The sequence below is a fragment of the Dipodomys spectabilis genome, unplaced genomic scaffold, assembly GCF_019054845.1.
Source record: "Dipodomys spectabilis isolate Male_0828 unplaced genomic scaffold, ASM1905484v1 ptg000081l, whole genome shotgun sequence".
NCBI lineage: Eukaryota > Metazoa > Chordata > Mammalia > Rodentia > Heteromyidae > Dipodomys > Dipodomys spectabilis.
In genome coordinates, this window is record NW_024870758.1 from 3,725,719 (window position 1) to 3,751,311 (window position 25,593).

General features: G+C 36.5%; 1 protein-coding gene across 1 annotated transcript in view; it reads left to right on the forward strand.

The window, feature by feature from the left end:
- The window catches only part of Thsd7b (thrombospondin type 1 domain containing 7B), an 817,905-nt gene that overhangs the window by 399,874 nt on the left and 392,438 nt on the right, over nt 1-25,593 (forward strand). Inside the window, exons 7-9 of the mRNA XM_042683500.1 lie at nt 2,403-2,594; nt 4,177-4,411; nt 15,624-15,739. Coding sequence (XP_042539434.1) covers nt 2,403-2,594; nt 4,177-4,411; nt 15,624-15,739 — 543 coding nt within the window. The remainder of the gene's footprint in view (nt 1-2,402; nt 2,595-4,176; nt 4,412-15,623; nt 15,740-25,593) is intronic.

A 25,593-nucleotide genomic window follows, 5' to 3' on the forward strand; every position in this document is an offset into this window, starting at 1 on the left:
ACTCTAAGTTCTTCAGTGGTGAGACTGATTTTTCTATTTTTTTAGCACAAGACTTCTTAACTCCTGCAATAAATGCAATAAATACTCTTTTTTTTTTTTAATCAGTCGTGGGGCTTGAACTCTGGGCTTGGGCGCTATCCCAGTGCTCTTCAGCTCAAGGTGAGCACTCTACTTCTGGTTAATTGGAGATAATAGTCTCATGGACTTTTCTGCCTGGGCTGGCTTGGAACCATGATCCTCAGATCTCAGCCTCCTGAGTAGCTAGGATTACAAGCATGAGCCACTGGTGCCTGGCCTTTTTAATTTTTTTTGTCGGTTGTGGGGCCTGAACTCTGAGCCTGGAGCGTTCCCTGATCTCTACAGTTCAAGGCTAGTGCTCTATTGCTTGAGCCACAGTGCCACTTTGGGCTTTGTCTGCTTATGTGGTGCTGAGGAATAGAATCCAGGGCCTCATGCATGCAAGGCAAACACTATGCCACTGAGCCACCTTCCTAGCCCTGAAATACATTTTTTATCATAAGGTTACTATTAATTTTTCTTATCTCCTTAAAATGTCTTTGTAAGTCATTTCTTTACAGAGCTTTGTATAGAAATTATGCTAACAATAATCACAAGTATGGGTATTATTTTTTTATTTACAAGTAGCATTTGAAAATACTAAGTGACAGAGCAGGTTGGGTTTGCTTGTTTTATCAGGTATTGGGCAAGTCACTGCCTCTGTGTTCTCTTGGTGTGTGTAGGTAGGGGTGTGTCTGTATAGTATGGATACAATTTGAAATCTGATTGAGACTGAAAAGGGAATTATTGATTGGAACCAGTCTTTCAGCCTGATTATCTGCTAGAATTTCTGTTGCTTCTCATAATATGCTTGAAAAGTTTTATTTGTATCTCAAGGGCAATGAGCCTGGCCTCATTTACAAATATGTATGCAGATACCATCCTTGCACTATCTTTGCCTTCAGGCAGTCTTGCTGTTTGTCAGCTTGCTTCACTTCCTCAAAAGGAAGAATATCCATTTCCTTGGAATTAGATACAGCATGGCTAAAGGGAAAATGGAAGTTCAGGAGTCACAGAATTTTATGTGACTCCCAACACTGGTCAATACCCATGAGTCAGTTTTCTTCTCTGAGCCTCTGACTCCATATCTATAAGCTGAGACAAACTCTTATGAGGCCATCTATTAGGCTAAACCTTAGTGTGACACACTTAGTGCAGAGTTTGGGACTAAGGAGATACTCAGTAGATGCTCGCTCCCAGTTATTATTATTTTTGCATCAGATGGATCATCACAACAGACTAACAAAGCTTTAAAGTCATTCAGACAAAAATACCTTTCTCCAATAGTTTCCATCCCACATTTTAGGTTGTTATTTTTAATAATAAATGGCATCTCTATTCTTTGTGTCCTCTGTTTTTTTGAGATGGTTGTGAATAATGAGGAATAATAAGAAATGACTTATTATGTAGACAGAATTGTAATAAAAGCAAATAAATAATCTCAAGAATTTATTTTTAGAATTCATTGTAATCTTTTGGATGTAAAAGCAAGTTGACAATTATCCCACTATCCTTTAACAACAGGTAATTGTTCAACAATACCCCTCATTTTATTTTTTTAAAATCTTGTTTCAAAATATGATATCAGAAGATTCTGAATAGTATTTATAAAAACATACCATGTCAATAGCAAAATAGATAATTCTTGACATTTGATGTATCTTTAAGTATTTTTTATGTTTTGGTTTATGAATTCATTAAATTGTTCAAAGAGGATCTTGTGTCTTAAGGCAAAGTTTCAGTTAGCTTTCAACTTTGTATCAATATATTTTGTAATTTCTACCACAGGATCATTAAGTTTTAGTTTTGGATTACTTACTACCAGGTACAAGGAAGACAAATTCACCTTAAGGTTAAATTTCTAAAGATGAAAGCAATATCAACAAAAAAGCTGAGTGACAAAATTCTTCATTGTAGTGTGACTTGTAATGTCCAGTGTAATTTGTGGTTTGCAGGCTTCTATGACCTCCATTTTAAAGAAAAGTTCATGCTTGTTATACTTGGTTGTTAATACATTATTCATGGTTATCTCTAATCATGGTTATCTCCAGCCATCCATGGCTACATTGTTTCACAAGAAACCAATGTTTTCCCCATGAAGGATAACAAATAGGAATTTTACAGTAGAATCTACCTTTAAATGTCAAATTATGTCTTGGCAGTTGTTTGACATAAACATTATAGATAGCTGCAGAAGCCATCATTCTTTGTATTTCATTGATTTAGACAATGGGTGAAGTCTTCAGAGCTAAACTGAAATAAGTTCATGCAATGAACTTAAATGTTCTTTGGACTTGCCTTGATTTCTCATTACTCCGTCTCTGTCTCGAACTGGTTCATTTCAGGAGAAGATGTATCAGGGAGCCTCTGCCCAGTACCTCCTCCTCCTGAAAGGATGGCTTGTGAAATACCCTGCCGAATGGACTGTGTGGTTAGCCAATGGACAGTGTGGTCATCTTGTTCCCAGTCTTGTTCGAATAAAAACTCAGATGGGAAACAGACTAGGTCAAGATATATCTTGGCATTGGCAGGAGAAGGTGAGTAACAGAAAAGAGCTCCAGATTCAAAAGTTCAATGATCATTCTTAGTATTTCCATAAGTAACTGAGAAGGTACCCATAGGCCATTTCACTATTTTTTGAACCCAAATTAACAGCTTCATTTCCATGCCCATTTTTAATCTTCTATTTTATCTCTGATGTGTTCACATACTCACATGAATTGTTTTAGTTCATACTTACATTTGGTCCTTATCAACCAACTGAATATTATTGATTGCATTTTATAGAGATGTTAGCAAAGTTTGATTCACACATATACTGATTCAGATAGCTGGGACAATTGGAAACATAATTGGATTGTCTAGTAAAAAAAGAATTCCAAATTAGGAAACAGGAGATATCATTTCTCAACCAAGAACTGCCAACCCCATCAGCAAGCTAGCTGATCCATGGACCCTGGTTTCTGATCTGTCATGTTGGCATGCTAGAGGCAGGGAGAGAACATGAAAGCTGTGAAGATAGCTTTGAAGAAGGTAAAAGTACACTGGGAATGCTAATGGTGACATCAGAACAAATGAGAGGAGTCACTGCACCTATCACTTACCTCGTCCTTTCATGTCCTCCCCTGACTTGCTCTGCCTTTGGCTCCATTTGAACAAGATCGTAGGGACCCTGGCTGTGAGGAGCTTCTTAAACGAGATTGGGTTCTGTGATCCTAAGAAAATGGGAACAGGGTCAAGATAAAGGAAGATTTTTCATAATCTTAAAGTACAGTTGCTTCCCCTCTTATCTTTTGTATTTCTTAAAGGAGGAAAGTCAGTTATATGTAATTGGAACAAAAATAAGAAGAAAACAAAGTTAAAGTTACAAATCTTGGGCATTTGACCTGTTGAACAAAACATTATTGCATGGAAGAGGAGGCAAAGGTCAATACTTTTGAAAAACACCCCTTTTTACATTAATATAAAAATGTGAAAGAAGAGGCAGTAATGAAGTTTGATTATCTGATTCACCCAAGAGTGTAAGGATGCACATCTGCCTGGTTTCCCTGCCAGCAGATAGCACACTGTCAGATGCTATTTCAGAGTTTGAGGATGAGCTCCTTCCTGCCAAACTTTAACAGATACTACTGGCTTTCTCAGATAGAAGAATGCACTTCTTGGTGGAGAATAAACACCTTATAATGGCTCTCTGAGAAAACCAATGCCTTTCCCAGAAAAGGGAGCATATGTAATATTACCTCAATATTACCTCAATATTATGGGCTATTCAATTACTTATGTAGGTATAATAATAGTGAAAGAAAACCATATATATGTGGGATTTGTAATTCACAGGTGGTAATTAACATTATACTCTCTATTTTGTGAATTCATATCAGTCATTTGGGAAAAAGGGTTATATTATATTATCCTCACTTTCTGGTCAAGACAAATATTTCTATATTTGAATTGAGAAGGGGAAGAATTACTCGGTGCAGCAGTAGTCCCATAGGCCATAAAATAGCAAACACACACAGATATCGTATGCACATACACATGCACACAAAATACATACAAAAAGAAGAACAAGGGCAACATCAGAAATTATGTTTTCTGTTTTATTCTAATTTTTGGCAGGTGGAAAACCATGTCCTCATAGTCAGGCCCTCCAAGAGTATCGTTTATGCAATGACCATTCCTGTGTGCAGCTGTACTGGGAGACATCACCTTGGGGTCCTTGTTCTGAAAACACGTTGGTAACATCCCTAAATGCCACCATTGGCTGGAATGGAGAAGCGACCTGTGGAGTGGGTATTCAGACACGGAAGGTCTTCTGTGTCAAGAGTCATGTGGGACAAGTGATGACCAAAAGGTATGTTCAAGCTATTACCAAAAGTACATGTTTTCATTACATAACTGAATATTTTAGTTGAAAATATTTATTCAGTAGCTGAGACATGTAAGATTAAGAATGCATTTGTTTTTGTTCTTGTTACTTGATCCTCAGAGACTGAAATATTTGCTTTAAACAAAGAGAAGTAGAATTATGGTATATATCACCCTGTGCATTTATTATAAGTGTATTAGTTAATGGAAAAGAGTAAATTATGCACCATACAACAAATGTGTTTGGATGATCAAATGAGTTTTCTTGAGCTAACCTGAGTAGTTTTGACTCTTCTTCAATGTGCCTATGTCACATGTAGTTTCTAAATTTTGAATTATGGGGTTGTGTTTTAGTCTTTTAGTTTCCATAGATCTTTCCTACAGCAAACTAATATATCCAGTGGTTTTGATTGAATTCATCCATGCTTTCAAGTAGAATGAAAAATGTGTTACTTTTTCAGAAAATGACATAAAAATTTTAATATGAAAAGGAAAATATTAATATGGTAGCTAGAATAAAGAATTCAAAAAAGTTTAAGAAGAACTGCAGGTGATGAGATAGGGAAATAGTTGACTGGATAATTGAGTTTATCTCTAGATGTGTCTCTAGATACATGTTGAAAAAGTAAAGCTAGGAAAAGAGAATATATCCAGTAATATACTATTTTTAAAGATTGACTGATGGATCTACCTATGAGATTTCCCTAGTGGCCATATCTGGAGATGCTACCCCAGCCATAGTAGTGGTGGGTCATCAGGATGAGCCAGTAGAAGCTTTGGCCTATATTGGTAAACACAGCAACTTAGTCATTCCTCATGAATTTTCAAGGTAACATAAAACATACCTATTTCTTCATGATGCTCTAAGCATGCAACTAATACTTGTTGTCATGGTGAGGCCTAGTGGGAAAAAGCAAGAGGAATTGATGAAGCCAAGGTTCAGACAGAAGCAGAAAAGTAGGCAGAACAAATTTGTGGGCATCAAATACATTCCTCCTAACTCCTTCCTAACACCTCTGCCTTTTCTGAAAGCATAGGAAAATAACATTTGTTCTTCTGTCTAATCTAATGTTATTTGTGTCCCTACTCTTGGAACTAAAGCAAGAATAATTTCATCTCAAGCATCATGGTGAAGGGTTCTGATTCTTCCATGGAAGCCACTTTGGTTGAATATAAAGAGAGTCACAGAAGTTCAGTTAAGGGAAACAAATTGCATATGAGAGAAATAGTGCAGGCAGACTGGATGCTGCCTACTGCTGATGTCCAAACATCAGGGAGACAGGTGGCTTTGAAAAAGCACTCAAAGATAACATGATTTAAAAGGTATGAGCAGCCAGGAAGACCTCTTGCTGTAAATGTGGTTTCGACATGGCTGGTGTTAAATGTTTGGTGCTGTTGCAACCCCAGTCTCTGGCACAGGTCTGTCATGAAGGTGGTGTCCCATAGAACTTTCTGGAATTCAGTAGTAAACTTGACCTGAGTGAAGAGAAATAATAAAGTTTGAGATGAGAGAAGCAGATCTATTGCTTTAAGAAAATATACATTATCTAGCATGGTACATTTTAGCAACTACAACCTGTTCTAATTAACCTATAAAGGTGCTTTTTGCCATAACCTTGAATTTTACTTGTAATATTTGGGGGTACAGTATATCAGATTGCACTAGTTGTGTTTTTTTTTCAACTTGTCTGGTACTCATTGTACCATCTGAACAGAATGGATCCATCAATGGAAGATCCATCAATGGAATTATATACAAACATGGAAAATAGCATTTTATGTTATATAAGTCTGACAATAATTCATGGAGTTGTGGTAAAGTACTAAAATGTCTTTAATAGTTTATGTAGACATAAGAACGCCTTTTATGAAAAGAATTTCAGTCCTGAGAATTTTACTACTATGGCCTAAACTTTCAACTTAATAAAAGACACATGAAACATTTAACTGAATATAAAAATAAACAATTTAGGGGTAAAGTAAGCTACATTAAAATACTGTAAACTACTGTTGGGTATTGTGGTAAGAAGATACAACATTCTTGAAATCAAATCTTTCTTTCCAAATAGATTTCAGAACTCAACTATGATAGGAGAAAACTATATGACATGAACATAATCTGTTTCTTAGCAAAGGGAATTGGGATTGAGACTAACATCTACTGAATAAAATTTAATCACCTCTTTAAAGGCTATTTAGATAGGAAAAATTGAGTCAATGTTTAAAGAGTCCTGGATATACCCTTGTATCTCATTGAATAACAGGGGTTTGGTTTTTTTTTTTTTTTTTTTTTTGTCGGTTGAGGGGCTTGAATTCTGGGCTTGGGTGCTATCTCTCAGCTTTTCAGCTCAAGGATAGCACTCTACCACTTGAGCCACAATGCAGCTTCTGGCTTTTCTGTTTATGTGATGCTGAGAAATCAAATGCAGGGCCTCATGCATGTGAGGCAACCATTCTTCCCAGTCTCGATAACAGTTTTTAAAAAAAGGTTCTTTAAGAACAGCTTAAAATTGGTATTTAAAAATATGACATTCCAGAATTTTACAGAACATTTCACACACTTATCTGAATTTATTTGAAAATTTATATGCATGAGATTGTAAAATATAACAATGAGTATCTTCTAGTTTTTCTTTACTTCACCAAAATTTAAAAATGAAGTGTCCAGATGTTTCCTTAGCACAGACACATAGAACACACACACACACACACACACACACACACACACATATGTATATATATACACACACATATAAATAAAGAGAGAGATAGAGACAGAGACAGGGAGTCAGGAGAGGGAGGGATGTTAACATTAATTACTTCTCATTGCTAATGATGCTAAAGCCTTAACCAAATTTTAATATATACCGAATGTATGTCTTCAAACAATCCTATTAAATATAAGCATCCTACATCAACTTAGTTCATTTACTTCATTAAAATTCCATGAGGTTATTCAGATTAATTGAGCTAAGAAAATGATACTTAATGTCCATTGAAGCACTCAGTGAGATTATCAGAATAAAAGTACTTCTTTTCTGGCAGAAAAAGGGAATTAAACAGTACTAGGAATTAAACTGCAGACATCTTGCAACCATTCTACAACATAGGCCATACTCTCAATCCTTTTCATGTTTTTAGTTTATTTTTCACAGTGTTTCTTTATAAAAACTTAAATTGTATCTATGTAGTTGTATAAGGGTTTTCAACTAAGTACGTCAGTTTATGAGTATACAATCCTACTTCTAGTTCCCAAGTAACTGGGAGAACAGGCATGGTGATAACTAGAGGTCAGAAAGGATCACTTGCCTTACTCTTGTCAAAAAATACTTTAATTGGTTTTCAATGGAAACTAATGAGGGGAAATAGATTCCCTGTAAATTGTGATATCCTTGAGTGGTGAGTGAGACAGAAACAGGTAAAAGCAATAATATTTGCTAAAAATACTTTATACAGAGAAAAAGAAGCATGTCTCTATAGAATGAATGAGTAAAAATAATGTATTTTATTATTTTGTAAAGCCTATTGCAGAGAAAGGCACAAAGTTCCTTGCAACTTCTTGATTACCTGGAATGGTACTCTGGCATCTGTGTCATTCTGTAGGTGAGAATGTTCCTATTGCATGAGTAATAGAACTGATTGTATCAGAAAATGAACACTAGCCAGCTACAACTGAACGAGAAGTGAGAACTTGTTGGGATACTTCTGGTGTTTGGTTTGGTTTTGTTTCATTATCCAGTGTCTTTCCATTGTAATGTCAAAAAGAATAATAGCAATAACAGAGATTAAAAACACAATTTCTAGCTTTCCAAAGTTCCTGATAAGATACTTCTTGCCTTTGCTGTGAAAACACCTGGCTTTTTTGTGTGAGATAGAGTAATAAATAGCTCCATTTAAACATTTAGTGTATAAAAAGTTGGCAGATTTGCCCCATCAACCTGAATGAGATGAATATGTTATTCCCGGGTTGGATGAGTGATCAGGGAGATGGAGCATTGTGAGCACATCATGAAAAATGGCAGGTCCCATGGCTCAATTTGATGCATTTCAGCCCAGTGCTGAACAGCCTACAGGGTGGAGCTTGCTAGTCAAGGCCACGGAAATCTATGTATGGAAATGGAATATATTCGCTTTTTACAAAACGTGGTGCCATTTCATGAGTTACTTTATGCATTAAAATAGGAAGAGTAAGGTAGAAAGTAGAAAGGCAAAGAGCCATACTTAGCTTAATAACTTAAAATCTAAATGCATATTGTAAGGCTGTATTCTTTTTTTTTGGAAAGGTGGGAGAAATAAGCCAAATTTCCTCCCCAAATTAATTTGGCTTTTAGTTTCATAATGTAAAATATCATATTATGACTCACTTTCCATTGCTAAATACCCACACACTGAGAGAAGGTCGTCATTTTACAGCAAGGTGTAATTTCATCAACACATGCAAAATTAGTGTGTGTTTAGTGTGTATTGTACAACCAACATAACAAATTGTATCAATAGCACACAACAGTATAAACAGCAACACAAATGATATCAAAAGCCTTGTTTTGGTCAGTCATGGAAATGATACAGAGACTAACCTTACAGGTTTTGGAAGTGGATGACTTATAATTGCTAATAGACAATGTTGATTTCTTCAGACACTGGTAGGATATTCATGAAAATTGGAAATAGACAAAGTGGCAGACAACACACAGTTAAACAGGCAGAGGAAGAGGACTCTGAGTAAGAAATAAGTCTTATTGGCAAACGAGTAAACAGAACAATTTCCTACACAAGAAAATATTTGGTCCTATATCAGATTGGATTGTCCTCTTCCTTTCCTAGAAGGCCCTCTGTTCATTGCTTCTGTAAAAACACTGTAACCTAAGCCTGGACTTTGCCACTGAGAGAGTGATATTCTCTCTGTCTTGAAGATTAAAAGAGAACATACACAGGAAAAGGAGTTTTGTAGAGAGTTGGCAAGATTCCTAGTGAACCTTTATTGTGAGTAATGCTAGTAGAGCCAATATAGTATCAATTCCCCATGAGACTATTCTGGGTTAAAGTCCCCACAGTATAGACACCCTCTATAGAAAACCCAAAGTCCAGCACTACAAATATTTCTCAACTGCTTCATGAATTTGTAGGGAGGAACATTCAGCCACCCATGTGATTTTCCCTCCATAACCCTCAGAGCAGAGAGGAACAGGCACTACTCAAGCTGCATTCTTCACTTTGCCATGTACTGGGAGAGGTGGGAGAAGGCTGAGAATAAACAACATTTAATAGTCGGTGTGTGTGTGTGTGTGTGTGTGTGTGTGCGTGTGCACAAAAGAGTGGTTAGTAATAATGTCATTGATAGGACTGAGTTTGTTAATATCTTCTGTGGTGCATGCATTTTTATTTTTATGCATTTTATCAAAGTATTTTATGTTCCATAGAAGTGAATAATACAGATATATTGATGATGGACAGCAATTAGTTATTATCATATGTCATCCACTAAAAAATCTATAAGATTTAGTTTCTGTATCATTTCTTTTTTTGAGATTTACAACTCAGGTATTATTTTATTTTTTATGTTTTTTATTGTGAAAATACTGTAAAGAGGGGTTACAGTTATGTGAGCAAGGTAATAAGTACATTTCTCATCAAGCATTGTTGCCTCCTCCGTTGATTTTCCTCTACCATCCCTTCCCTCCCACCTCCACAACTACACTCCCTCCCCTCACCCTGCCTAAATTGTAAACTTCGTTTTTCAACATAGTATCTTGTATAACTCATTGTACAGTGAAAGCAAGGGTTATACCGTGGGGGAGGAACATATGAAGAAGCCAAAAAAATCACATGGTACCTTATAAATATGTTAGAAACAATAGCAAGAAAGAAAAAAACCACTGTGTCCCTATCTTGGGGTTCATTTCGCTTAACTTCATCTTATATGGTCATATGTACATAGCTCTATATCATTTCTATGACTGACCAAAGCAAAGTTTTTGATATTATTTGTCTTGCTGATTATAATATTATGTGTTATCGATAGTTTATTGTGTGTACAACACACACTAAACATAGATTAATTTTGAATGTTTTGATGATGAAATTCCATCCTCTTCTAACTGTATACTGTTTATTAAGCACACCTATTTTTTGGTAGTACTGGAGTTTGAACTTAGGTCTTTGTACTTGGTAGACAAATGCTTTGCCACATGAGCCATTTCTGTAGTCTGCAACCACTTTTATTGCAGCTATTATTTTTGCTGGGTAAGCATTCACTTAGTCTAGCCATAGTAATAAGAGTAGCAGGTTTTCTCATGTCTCTCCTTATAAGGGCTCTAGTTGTGCTATGACAACTCTACTGTCATGACTTAGTCACTTCCGAAAGTCACCTCCTGAATATCATCATGATGAAGATAAAAATTTAACACTTGAACGTAGGACTTCCATCCATAACAACCTTGTACTTTGTTCCATTTAGATTTAGATACATGAGGAACACTGACTTTGTCAGATAAGCATATCCAAATTCACACCTATCCTCTATCCATTCTGTACCAATTGTGTATTTTTATTTCTTGATCTGGTTGGTTGTTTTTGTAGTACTGAAGATGAAACCCCAAACCAGTGCTAGTTAAGCACTTTTGCTTACCTTGGTTAAGCCCTTGCCCTTTTTTTTTCTTTTTAAAAGTTATCATTAAGTGGTTGTAAAAAGGAATTGCCATTTAACAAAGCAGTTTGTGAATACAATATATCTTCAGCATTCTCCCAAACCACCATAGCTGTTCTTAATTCTGTAGGAGATACATTGAATTCTTCATTGCATTCTCCATGTCCCTCTTTTTCCTTGTGGTCCTTTGTTTTTGATGATCTAGCTCCTTTTTAAGTCTAGCCTAGCACTCTTAGCTGAGATTATAGATGTGTACCACAATACGTGGCTGAACCCCTGCATTTACCTTATTGTAGCAAGAATAATTTTTGAGACATTTCATTCCAAAACAAAATTCAATTTTCTAGTCTTTGCATTGTTTCTGACAAGAAATGTATTCATCACCTTACCTATGTAACTGAAACTCCTCTGTACACCACCTTGACCACAAAAAAATTTTTAAAATAGGGTTTCTCCTATTCCTTCCTGTAATGTTTTCAGGGTGTCTGCTTTGACATTGAGGTCTTTGATCCATTTGGAGTTGATTCTAGTGTAGGGTGATATATATGGATCTAGCTTTAGTTTTCTACATGTATTCATCCAATTTTGCCAGCACCATTTATTGAACAGGCTGTCTTTCTTCCATTATATTTTTTTAGCTCCCTTATCGAAGATTAGGTGGCTATAGGTCTGTGAGTTCATTTCTGGGTTTTTGATTCTATTCCATTGTTCTTCAAGTCTGCTTTTGGGCCAGTACCAAGCTGTTTTGATTACTATGATTTTGTAGTAGAGTTTGAAGTTTGGTATTGATATTCTTCCATCATTATTCGTTTTTGCTACTCGGGGTATTTTATTGTTCCATATGAATTTTTGGATTGCCTCTTCTATTTTACTGAAGAATGAGGTTGGAATATTGATTGGTGTCGCGTTGAATTTGTAGATAGCCTTGGGAAGTATTGCCATTTTCACGATGTTGATCCTTCCGACCCAGGACCATGGGAGGTTTTTCCACTTCCTAAATTCAGAAACACAAAAATCAAAGAAAGCTTGGATAAATGGGATTGCATGAAACTGCAGAACTTCTTTATGGCAAAGGACATAGCTAGAAAGATCAATAGAAAGCCCACAGATTGGGAGATCTTCACTAGCCATACAACAGATAAGGGTCTCATATCTAAAATATACTTTGTTGCTTTGTATGTCACCCCCCCCCCATGATATAACCCCTATTTTCACTGTATTTGATGTTGGTGGAATTTGGGGTGGGGAAGGGAAATAACAAATTGTTTAAATAGGGATACAGGTGGACCCATTGCAACAATGTTGAAAAACGAACTTTACAGCTTTAGTGTGTGTGTGTGTGTGTGTGGGGGGGGGGGTAATCATGGAGATGGGAGGGCAGGAGGGATGATAGAGGGAAAACAAAGGAGAAGGCAACAATGCTTGATAAGAAATGTACTCATTACCTTGCTCATGTAATTGTAATTCCTCTGAATGGTATTTTTGCAATAAAAAACTAACTTAAAGAAATATATAATTGGAACTCAAAAAATTAAATACCCCAACAACAAATCTTCAAAGAAACAACTGCTTGACAAATAAGTGGGCTAAAGGCTTAAAGAGAAACTTCTCTGAAGAGGAAGTAAGAATGGCCAATAGACATATGAAGAAATGCTCAACCTCTCTAGCCATAAAAGAAATGCAAATCAAAACAACACTGAGATTCTACCTCACCCCAGTTAGGATGGCTATTATCAAGAACTCTAATAACAACAGATGCTGGAGGGGATGTGGACAGAAGGGAACCCTACTGCATTATTGATGGGAGTGTAAGCTTGTTCAACCACTTTGGAAAGCAGTATGGAGGTTCCTCAAAAGATACCACATAGAGCTTCCTTATTACCCAGCAATCCCACTTTTGGGCATTTACCAAATGATCACAAACAAGACCATACTAAAGCTACCAGCACAACTATGTTTATTGTAGCATTATTTACCATAGCTAAGATATGGAACCAACCCCGATGCTCCTCAGTAGATGAATGGATCAAGAAAATGTGATATATATATATACATACATGTATATATATATATATATGTACAATGGAATTCTATGCCTCCATCAAAAAGAATGACATTGCCCCATTTGTTAGGAAATGGAAAGATTTGGAAAAAACTATATTAAGTGAAGTAAGTCAGGCCCGAAGAAAGATAGATCACATGGTTTCCCTTATTTTAAGTAACTAGTATGTCTGGAACAAGCAGAAAAGGTCAAAAGCTGTGTACATATGACCAGATAAGATGATGTTTAGCAAAATGAACCCCAAGATAGGGACACAAGTGGTTTTTTTCTTTCTTGCTATTGTTTCCAACATATTTATAAGGTACCATGTGATTTTTTTTGTTTCTTTTTTATGTTCCTCCCCCACGGAATAACTCCTGTTTTCACTGTATTTGATATCTGTGTCCTGCATCTTGTATATCCATTTCTCTAATCGGGGACGGGAAGGGAAAAAACAAAATGCTTAAATAGGGATAGAGGTTGACTCATTGCGACAATGACACTATGTTGTAAAACGAACGTTACAATTTAGGCAGGGAGGGGGGAGGGGGGAATGTAGTTATGGAGGTGGGAGGGAAGGATGGTAAGGGAAAATCAAAGGAGAAGGCAACAATTCTTGATAGGAAATGTACTCATTACCTTGCTCATGTAACTGTAACCCCTCTGTACAGTAATTTTACAATAAAAATGTATTAAAAAAGAAATATTTTACTCTTTATATTTGTTAGTTGATGAGGTGTGACATCATTCAGAATCTTCCTTCTTGTTAGAAAATCACAGCAGCCAGCAGGCAGGGCTGCCCGTGCTGCTGGGCACTGAGGTTCCCGGCTGGGTGTTCTCCATCAGTCAGCAACAGCTCTTGTGAGGGGAGAGTCTTAGTGGTAACACTCCACTCTGAGTCACCCATTTTTAAACAGAGAAGAGTGGCCGTTCTTCTAGATTGTTCTTCCACTGCTCTCAGCCACCACTCTGATTTCCAGTGCAGGCCCAACCCTGTCCTGACCACCGGGTCCCTGGCCGAGGACCCGAGTGGGCGTGCTGGCTGGCAGAGGTAAGGGAGGTCGGATCCTAGCTGATCCACCTACTGTTAATGTAAGTCTGACTGTGAATTAATTTTACGCCATAAAATACCAATCCAATTCTGTCTGACTATGTAGCGTCTTAAAATAAAAATATTAAAGCCCCCAAATTAAGAAAAAAAATAAAGAAAATCACTTCCTTCCATTTTCTACACCCATGTTTAATTTCTTCATTAACTCTGTCTTTTCTATTTGAATAATCTGTTTGCTTGTTGTTTATTTTGGGCACACTTGGTGTGCTTTTCTCACTGAATTGTCATTCCTTTGTTAGTGTGAAATGTTTCGGCCTATTATTTCCTTGTTATGTGCTGCATTTTCTCTCTTCTCCTCTAGTGAAAATCTGTTAATTATATGTTTAATCAACAGACTTCCTAGTTTGGTGTTTGGGTCATCATGTGTTTGGCTTTATTTTCTTTCAAAAACTCCATGGAGTTTTTGGTACAGTATTTATTATTTTTGTGCTTTTTATCATATAAAATGAAGAGAATTCCTTTTACTACTACTAGTATTAATAACAGTAACTAGTGTGCCAGAACATGGAATTGAACCTTAGTTTATCTAATATACTGATCGTGCAAGTTAGCTTTAACACGTACTACATCACTCTGCTTTGTAAGAGAGCCTTAAGAATAAACAATAAACCCCAAAGATACATTACATGCTTCCCTGCTATCCTTCTTTATGTATGATTCTTATACAAAATTTTCACGTGAGTTTTAACCCATTTCCCCCAAATAATCAAACAATAAAAATATTTTTGCTGCATTTGGGGTTTTTATTTCTTTCAAGAGATTGCACTATTATTTTCCTAAACATAGCTATTAATTATCAGAATAATTGAATGATAATAGAATAATAACAGAACTAATGTTTCAGAATTCATGTTTCATTATTCTCTGTCTGTCATATCTTATTTGTCCTGTATCATCAACTTATTTTTCCTATGGAAAGTGTATGCATTAATTTAATGTTGTAGAACTTCACTAATGTTCAAAGATACATAACATTTTCAAATGACTTTGATGATTTCTTTTACCATTACATCCGTATATTGTCTTTATATGTTTTCCTTCCTTTTTCTTTTTGAAAATGAGTAAGCTGATATACTATCCTGAAAAATCAATCACATTTCAAAACATATTTCAAACTTGTTTATTCATAAAAATCAAATGTCATTTGAGTTGATGCTGATAGCAAGACACTTTTTCCTATTTTGTTCAAAAGTATTTAGGTGTTTCAAGCAAGAGATGAAGTCTGCTTTGGACTTTGTCTCTGGTTGTTGCTCCTGGAAAAGAAGCTTCACCCCTCTTGTCCTTTCCTCATTTATACAAAGGGAAAAAAGGGCCTTTGTGTTTTCTATACTAAAATCATCATTTATTTTAAATCCCTTACACTCTGCAGGAAACATTGATACGTCTTTTTACCTTGACAGATGTCCAGACTCTACACGACCTGAAACTGTGCGACCTTGCTTTCTCCCGTGCAAGAAAGACTGTGTTGTGACTCCTTTCAGTGAGTGGACGCCTTGCCCGAGGTTGTGTCAACCAGGTAAGGTTATACTGCTTTCCTAGTGCCTTTGTTTCCTGATCACTGCCTCCATCACTCTTGGAAGAACAGGAGAAACAGGTTAACCAAGTATTGCATGAGTACAGATATTGACAGTATAAAGTTTATATTTCTTTCTTCCTCATGGTGATTACTTATGTATGTGGATATTTTTATCTAGTATTCTTAATATCTAAACCTTAGATGCATACATAGGAATATATTGTAGAAGCAATTCTGTAAGAATAGGTCCTTTCCCAAAAGCTATTGCAATTCCCCGATGAAAGAGCTCATGTGGAAATACAATTACCTATAGTTCCCTAGCTTAATTTTAGCCTAAGGTCTAGAGTTAGCAGTGTGTTCCAATTCTCCTACACTCATAAGCTGAGCCTTTGTCCCTGGAATTTCACCACTACCACAGTAAAGCAGGTAGATCTAAAAAAGGGAAGACTGAAAAAATACATACTGAATCTATTGCCCAGAGAAGACTTTGTCTATTTATCTTCAGCCAGTTCTTTATGGTCATGTTCATTTAAGAAAGGCATGGCAACTATGTTTATAGCAGCATTATTCACCATAGCTAACATATGGAACAACCCAGATGCCCCTCTGTAGATGAATGGATCAAGAAAATGTGATACATACACACATAGACACACACACACACACAAACACACACACACACATAGACACACACACACACATAGACAGACAGACAGACACACACACACACACACACATACACAAATAGACACACACACACACACACACACACACACACACACAGTGGATTCTATGCCTCCATCAGAAAGAATGACATTGCCCCATTTATTAGGAAATGGAAAGACTTGGGAAAAATTACATTAAGTGAAGTAAGCCAGGCCCAAAGAACCATAGGTCCCATAGTTTCCCTTATTTGCAATAAATAGTACGTGTCTAGAACAAACAGAAAAGGTCAAAAGCTTTGTACATATGACCATATAAATGGTGTTAAGCTAAATGAACCCTAAGATAGAGACACAAGTGGTTTTTTCTTTCTTGCTATTGTTTTTAATGTATGTATTATGTACTATGTGATTTTTTTGTTTCTTTTGTATGATCTTCCCCCACAGTATAACCCCTGTTTTCACTATATTTGATTCCCGTGCCCTGCATCTGGTATATACATTTTTCTAATTTGGGGAGGGGAAAGGATATAACCAAATGCTGAAATAAGGATACAGGTTGACCCATTGTAACAGTGAGATGTACAAAACACTGTGTTGAAAATGTACTTTACAATTTCCAGGGTGGAGGGGGTACGGATGAGTTGGGGAGATCGGGAGGGAAGGGATGATAGGGGAAAAACAAAGGAGGAGGTAACAGTTACACATGTAACTGAACCCCTTTGTACAGTAATTTTACAATAAAAAGTATATATGAAAAAGAGAGGTGTGGTTCTCATTCTATTCTTGGACCAGCCCATGGAAGAAGGAAGGATGTATAAAACTGTGCAGAGAACCTGTCAGAGATGTAGAGAATTCACATTTTTTTTCTTTAGACTATCCCAGCCACGTGCCTTTGACATAAATTTATAGCTTAGCTTCATAAAAATTTGATGAAAGCATGGTGATCACTGTCACAGAGCTCTTGGCCCTTCAAACCACCTATCATATGGATAGTGAAGGCTGTCATCATCAATATCTTAGTTGTCATGGGGTGACATCTGTATAAACATTCAAAATCTCCTTATCATTGCCAAGAGCCAGTGGCTTGAACATATAATCCTAGCTACTGAGGAGGCTGAGATCTGAGGATTGTGGTTTGAAGCCAGCGTTGGCAGGAAAATCTTTCAGATTCTTATCTCTAATTAACTACTAAACAAAGCCTTAAGTGGAGTTGTGGCTCAAATGGTAAATGGTACAGTGCTAGATTTGAGCAAAACTGCTCGGGAATAGCACCTAAGTCCAGGTTCAAGTCACAGGACAGGCATGCATGTGCACACACACACGCACACACACACCAAATAAAAAATCTTTACCATAAAATTTTTTAAATTATTTGCTGCAGAATGACTATAGCAATACCTGATAATATTTGCTTATAGACAGACCCAGAAATAAATATGCAAATAAGAAGTTGCTTTGAGAGCACAGTTAACTTTGTATCTGATCTTTTTTGTCTTTTAGCCAGACATGGGTCTTGAACTCTGGGCCTGGGTGGTACTATCCCTGAGCTCTTAAGCCACAGTTCCACTTCTCATTTTCAGGTGGTTAATTGGAGATAAGAGTCTCATAGACTTTCCTGCCTGGGTTGGCTTTGAACTTAAGATCCTCAGATCTTAGCCTTCTGAGTAGCTATGATTATAGTCAAGAACCACCAGTTTTATCTGATATTTTGAGTAATGAAAACAATAATCTCTTCCTGAAATTCTCCCAAGCATTTTCTTTGAATAGAGATGCGGAGTAGATGAAGCATATGAATAGTGTTAATTGAGCAGGTTGGTGAAGATGATGTCCAGAGAGACAAGACAGAAGAACTACTGTCTCTGTTCTGAACTATTTGAACGGTGGAATTTAAGAGGCAGCTCATTTTTGGAATTTTCATATTTAATACTTTAAAATATTCAGTGCCTGAAGACATTTCAAGTTTTTAAGATAAATATTAGAAAACTTAAAGGGGGTATTATAATGTATGGTGATATGGCTTCACTGAAGCTCTAGTATCTCTTTTAGTTTCTCACTCACAGGAGATCACATAATTCCTCTGCTATCTTGTAACAAGAAACAAAAAGCTTGAATTAAAAAAATCATACCCTCCTGGTTGTATAAACTTGGTGTTGTGGCTATCAAAGTCCCCTGATACTCAGGAAGACAAATTAACTTTGCTGAGCCCATGCACCCTGGAGACCAGAGATTTCTCCAGGCCCTTCTATTCCATTTGTTCAACAGTCAAAAAAGATCTCTGCAGCCCGAGAGTCTTCTCCTAGCTTTGGCTAAGGGCAGCATATGAAATAACTGTTCTTCGAGCAAGTTTAAATTTTACTCCAGTTTCCAGAGATTGAATTAGTTGTCTAAGTGGTTGGCATTGTAATGAAAATAATTCTAAACCTCTGTGGTATCTTTTTGCCTCCAACTTTTCAAACCTAGATAATTCTTTTCACAGCTTGGCAGTCAGGGACCTAGAGGAGTAAAGATTCAATTTTCAGATTTCTTTCAGTTTTCCTCTTTAATCCTATTTATCCTCGTGTTTTTCTCATACCTTGAGACCCATATATTATTAAATAACCATGGGTTAATTAGCGGACACTATGAGATGGAGAGACTTTGGGAAGAAATGATGCTTTTAATTCTGTGGTGCTCAAACTTTATTGTATCTGAATCACCTGGAAGCATTGTTAAAATGAAGGTTTCCAGATCTATAATTAGAAACCCTGATCTAATTGCCATAAGATAGAATTGCCAGAAATGTACAGTTCTAAGAAGCTACAGCCCTGAGGAATAAACCTTTCTAAAGAACAATAGCTATAGGTCTATGAACAAACCTTGTTTTAACTCTGGGCTTGTGGCTCTTCTTTTAGTTCCTCAATTATGTCCTGCCATGTTCTTCCCAATTCAAGAGGGTTCAGGTAAGTACTAAGAAGATAAACATTGGAGGCAGGTGGCTAGATTTGGATTTCCAAGTTTTCTCTGTCACAGGTATATTATTATCTCTCTCTGTCCCAGTTTCTTCATTTATAAAATATAGCTAATAATGATATAGCTAATAATCATAAGAGAAGCACTCACTGATACTGGTTGCTTTCCTATACCTCTCCTGGATACTTAGCCTGTCGGTAATCCATATAGAACAGCTCTCATCTCCTGGAATACTCCAGTGGCTTTCTTGATATGCTGCATGAAGTACATCAGACCACAGCATCCTACTCATCCCTTTTACAGATGCAAGCTTACTTGTCTTTCCTTGTTAATCCCTGTTAGATATTGAATCCAGACATGGAAAGGAGGGACTACTTTATGCATCTCTACTTCTAGATCCTCTAAACAAAGCATGAGATAGGACATGTCTTTGTCACATAATAAGTGTGTTTTAAATGCACAAATGTCTCATAAAGAGAAAAATGGGGATTTGAACATTAGTAGTAACTTATATTTTTTGAGACTACTCTTCAATGAATTTTTCTAGGGAATGGTGCTCTAGGACAATACATTTCAAGCATGAATGTGCTTTCAGATCCTGAGGATCTTATTAAATGCAGGTTCTAATTTGAAAAACCTACATGAGGCCTAGAACCATGTCTTTCTATTTGGTTACTGGTGATTCTTATTCCTTAGATACAAAGGTGTAATTTAGATGACCTTATTCACAGTTTCTCAACAGGGAATTGTCACCTTCCAAGTTATTAAGTGAGAACCATAAATTTGGAACTATCCAACAAGTGAGAACACAAGTAGAATGTTCCTGAGGTGGAGAAAAGCAGCTTAAACTAAACTAAGAACTCAGGAAGAGTATTCCAGGAAGAGGGTGGGACTGAGTGAGTCCATTAATGAGCCCACCTCAACCAATGATGTCAGAGGGATATTTTTTTTTACAGCTATGGCTTTGGGTTGGGTCATTAAATATGAGAAGCAGATATTACTGTAGTCATTAAACTTGTCTTAAAAATCAAGTCACTTGGAGATCTCTCAAAAATAGCTATGCATGGGGCTGGGAAGGTGGCTCAGTGGTAGAGCGCTTGCCTTGCATGCATGAGGCCCTGGGTTCGATTCCTCAGCACCACATAAGCAAAAAGAAAAAAGAAAAAAAAATAGCTATGCATGGATCCTACTCTAAGAGATTCTAATTTAATAGAATCTGTGATATGATTAGGAAATCAATGGCTTATAGGAATCGCAAACCCCATCCATTCTAGACTTCTCCAAAAGCCAAGTGGGTTGAGGAGGGCCACATGCTTCAAGCAGTGATTTTTGTTTTGACCATGGATGAGCAGTGGCAGGTTTTCTTCAGGCTAGGCATATAAGCTAAATCCTTGTTTTCAAGCCATGACAAATTACTGGCTAGTAGCCAACTATTCATTTTATTCCTTTTTATGTAAGTCTGTCCTTAAAGGACCAATATGGTCCTAAAATCATCTATGCAAACCAAAGTTCTATGTTTTGGCCTCTCTTACTTATTTTTAAGTCCCTGTAATAAATCAATTGAATGATTAAGAACCATTTCTTGGTACTTTACTTGCTGTTTTATCCTGTTTCTTTAGCCTATAAAGAAAATGTCAGCCCGAAGAGTCCAATGTTGTTACTTTAATAACAGCAACACTAGTCATTGCAATGTTTCTTAGCCTTGGAAAATTCCTACAATGAACAGATGTTTGAGAATAACCACAGCCCACTTCAGGCAGAATCCCTTCAGACCTAAAGGACATCCATAAGATTAAAATTCTCCGTAAGTGGTTCTTATAAATGGTGAAGGGAAAAAACACTCATTCAGAGCATTATATTTTATAATGTGAGTTCACGTAAATTTTAAGTAGCTACAGATTAATTTTAGTCACTTCTTTTTATCACTATTGTGTTTTTGTTTTTTCTTTCTCCCTCTCTGTTTTCTTCTTTCTTTTTATGCAGTACTTAGATTCAAACTTAGGGCCTCATGTTTTACCACTTGAGTTATGTGCTCAGTCTTTTTGTGTCTTAGTTTCTTTTTCAGAAAAGTTCTTGAACTTTTGTCCAGGCTAACCTTGAAATGTGATTTGTCAAATGTGATTTGAATAGCTGGGATTATAGTCATGAGGCTCTGATGCCAAGTTTCATGTTGTGAAGATGGCAGACCTTTTTTCTTCTGAGAGCTATTTGGATATTATAACATGGAACCCACAGAATTATCTATAAAAACAGATGGCTTGAGGACAAGAAGCATATGTGTGTTTTCTCTCATGTACCAAATAACTTTGTGGGCTTTATAGAACCCATAAAATGGATTTTCCTCACTCTTGATATAGTAGCAAGTCAACAGTGCTCTTCTAGGATTTCAGTCAGGATCTTTCAATAGATTCATTTATAGTTTTAACATTCGATGAATAGATGATAGTCTAAGTTTTTATATTTTATATGATTAGGTATATGAAATTTATGTGGAAATATAATTTATATTTAAATATGTATATGTAATATAATGTAGACATTATATGTAAGTGTAAATTTATAAATACAAAGAATCAATAGTACAAAGTATTCAGTAAGGTGGTGGTAACTGTAAACTCAATGATAATATCAATAACATGGACATTCTTGTTTTGTTCATACTGCCAGTTTTTACTTCTTTAACCCCAATAAATGAAGGGGAATTATTACCAAGTATATTGACAACACGATGGAATTGAAGAATATGGAGGAATTAACGCAATAGACTGAAAAGTAAAGAGTGGTATTTTCAAAATAGTTGTTATGTATTCCAAGAGACTTGAAAGCTAGCAATTAATCATTTGGAAGCTGCCTAGATTAAAGGCTGAGTGAGCAAATCTAACTTTCATCTCCAAGGATGAGCTAGATGGCTATGCCAAGGAAACAGAAAGGCCCAGGCCTGACAGATGCTATGAATTACTAGGAAGCTGCATTTGGTAGTACTTGGTTTTTATGTGTCAGCCCTCATGAAGCTAAGCCTTAAATTTATAGTATTAAAGACAGAGTGGTGTTTTTAAAACATCTAGGTTGGGGCTGGGAAGGTGGCTCAGTGGTAGAGTGCTTGCTTCTCATGCATGAGGCCCTGGGTTCGATTCCTTAGCACCACATAAGCAGAAAAAGCTGGAGGTGGCGTTGTGGCTCAAGTGGTAGAGCACTAAACTTGAGCTGAAGAGCTGAGGAACAGAGCCCAGGCTCAGAGTTCATGACCGACAAAAAGAAATTAATTAATTTAATTAAAAGATAAAATACCTAGGTGATGTAGCATAAACATCATAGGTTTTTGAATGAGGCTTTTTGGGTTCAAATCCGATCTTTACCATTTAAACGACTGGATATTTACTGTGTCTCAATTTCCTCCATTCCAAAATGAGATAATACTAGTACTGATTTTATGCAGTGGTTGAGAGGAGAATAGGGTAGATGAAAGTGTTCTAGGTACATAGATACATAGGTATAAATTATGATCATTATTACTTTTAAGCATTGATGTTTATAATGATGATGAAGCTCCTAAAAGTGATGATGTAGATACTTCAAAGTACTAAGTTTCCCATCACCTGGAACTAAGGCACATGTTTCCATGTCACTATTTTCCTTATACTTTCCAGTGATCATGAATTTTTGATTCTAGTGTTTGTTACGTGGCTTGGATATAAAGTGTCCCCACAAAAGTCTCAGGCACTACAGATGTGGCCTCTACGGGGTGACACTATTTTGAGAGATTCTGGAAGCTCTGGGAAATAAGGTCTAGCTGGAGGAAGTACGGTTTATTTCTTTTGGGGTGGAGTTATGTCCCATCTCTGCTTTTTGTCTACCATGAGCTGAAAAACTGTAATACTCTCACTGTCATCACCATGAAACTCTGCCTCACTGTAACCCAGAAACAAAAGGACCAGCTGCCTATGAAGTTAAATGTCTATGCCCTAAACACAAATAAGTCTTCCTTCCTTTGGAAGTTGTTCTATCACATACTTTGTTATCGTGAGAAAAAGTCTAACAAACCCAATGGAAATTCTGTGATTGTGGTTATAGGACGGAACAAATGAATTCACTTGGGCTACCTTTGAAATATATTACTATTTTTCTTTTACAAGCTGAATTTGTTTACTTGATAGATTACCTCTTGTATACCTCTTGCTTAGCATTATAATTATATGGTTTCAATTAGTATATATTAACAGCACAGAGTTTCATTGCAGTGCTTACATAGATATGTACAGTGAACTTTGAATAAGATCTCTGTATGTTTTATAACTTTATTTTTATTTATTTTTTGTTACGTTACTTTAAGCCTCTCCTTCTATCCTCAGTGTTCAAACCTCCACCCATTGCTCACTCTCTCTCCTCTCCTGACAACCACTGCTGCTGTAGACGGTCTCCCAGTCATTTCTAATTTTTAGAAATTTTCCTCAAGCTAGAAAAAAACTCCACATAGCATTAACAGATAGTCTAGCAAATCTAGGCCATTTAGTATTCACCATTCTGAATATCAAAATGTTCGAAAATAACCCAAATCTCAATTAAAATTTTTTGTGCACTTGGTATCGATCCCTGTCATCCCAGCAGGATACATCAGTAGGAGGATCATGATGCAAGATGTGCAAATTCTAAACACTATTTCTATACTGCATCCCAAAATATAAATAACCAAAGCACAGCTCAATTGGTGGAATGCCTGCTTAGCAAGACTAGAAGCCCTCCAAAACTTTGCCCACTTGATTCATACAAATACCACCCTATCAATTTACTTTCTCTTTATAGCATGAAGAGTCTTCCCTCTTCTGTACAGGATCAGGCATGATTTTGTCCACTGGGGTAGTAGACAATCAGATGTAAATAAGATTCTCAAATAATAAAGGTCGTCTGGGTTGGCTAATCAAACCCTTGAGTCTGTAATGCTTGTCTGAAGTACTGTTGGATTCAATTTAACATCTTTCCCTCCATTGATAAACTGTATCTAAATTTACTTACCACCTCTGTAAGTTTTGTTTGTTTTTTTTTTTTGTCTTTTTTTTTTTTTTTGTCGGTCTTGGGGCTTGAACTCTGGGCTTGGCCACTGTCCCTACGCTCTTCAGATAAAGGTAAGCGCTCTACTGCTAAAGGCGAGCACTCTACCCCTTGAGCTACAGTGCCACTTCCCATTTTCTAGTGGTTTTTTGGAGATAAGAGTCTCATGGGCTTTCGTGCCCGGGCTGGCTTTGAACTGTGATCCTAAGATCTCATTGTCCTGAGTAGCTAGGAATATAGGCATGAGCCACTGGTGCCCAGCTTACCTCTATAAGTTTTTGATAATTTTCTTTTCTAGATTTTTTGAGAAATTAAGTAAAATAAGTTATATGGCTCACATATATCTTCAGACAGCTTTGATATATATAGCGAGTACAGATGCAAGTGCCACTGGGTATAAATTGTTCTTTTTAGTTTGTAATTTAAATTACAAACTAAATTTAAATCACTATGTGGGCTCAGTGTTCAATAACTAGTCCTGATAATTTAGTAGGTGGAATGACAAACATTGGACTTGTAGAGATCACAGTTCTCAATCACACTTCTGCAAATAATGAATATCTGCCAATAAAATTCAGAAAAGACACCCATTCCCAATTCATATTGGATAACTGTTAATGGCTAAAATTCTCCTGATAAAATGTTGTATTGCTCGTTCCTTCAATAACGACATGTCTGTTTTCATTTAAAATTCAGTAGAAGTTGCACTTAGATTTGGCATCATGGAAATATTTTTTTAAATCTCTCTTAGGATGTGATGACCATCATATCTAGGAAAGTAATATCATTTGGGTTAGAGTTCATAACGCTTACTGTGAACCACAGTTCATTAGAGCAAATGTAAACCCAAATCATACTTCTTATGGAAAGCATTCTTTGTCCAAATTCCTCCCTCCCATCCCTTTTCTAACACTTCCTTTTTTAAAAATTTATTTTTTTATTGTGAAAATACTGTACAGAGGGGTTACAATTACATGGGCAAGATAATGAGTACATTTCTTATCAAGCATTGTAGCCTCTTCCTTTGTTTCCCCTTTCCATCCTTTCCCATCCTCCCTCCACCCCCCCCCCCCACCCAATCCTCCTCCCCCCCACCAAAATCGTAAAGTTCGTTTTTGCGCATAACAACTTGTACATCTCATTGCTGCAATGGATCAACCTGTATCCCTATTTAAATGATTTTTTCCCCTTCCC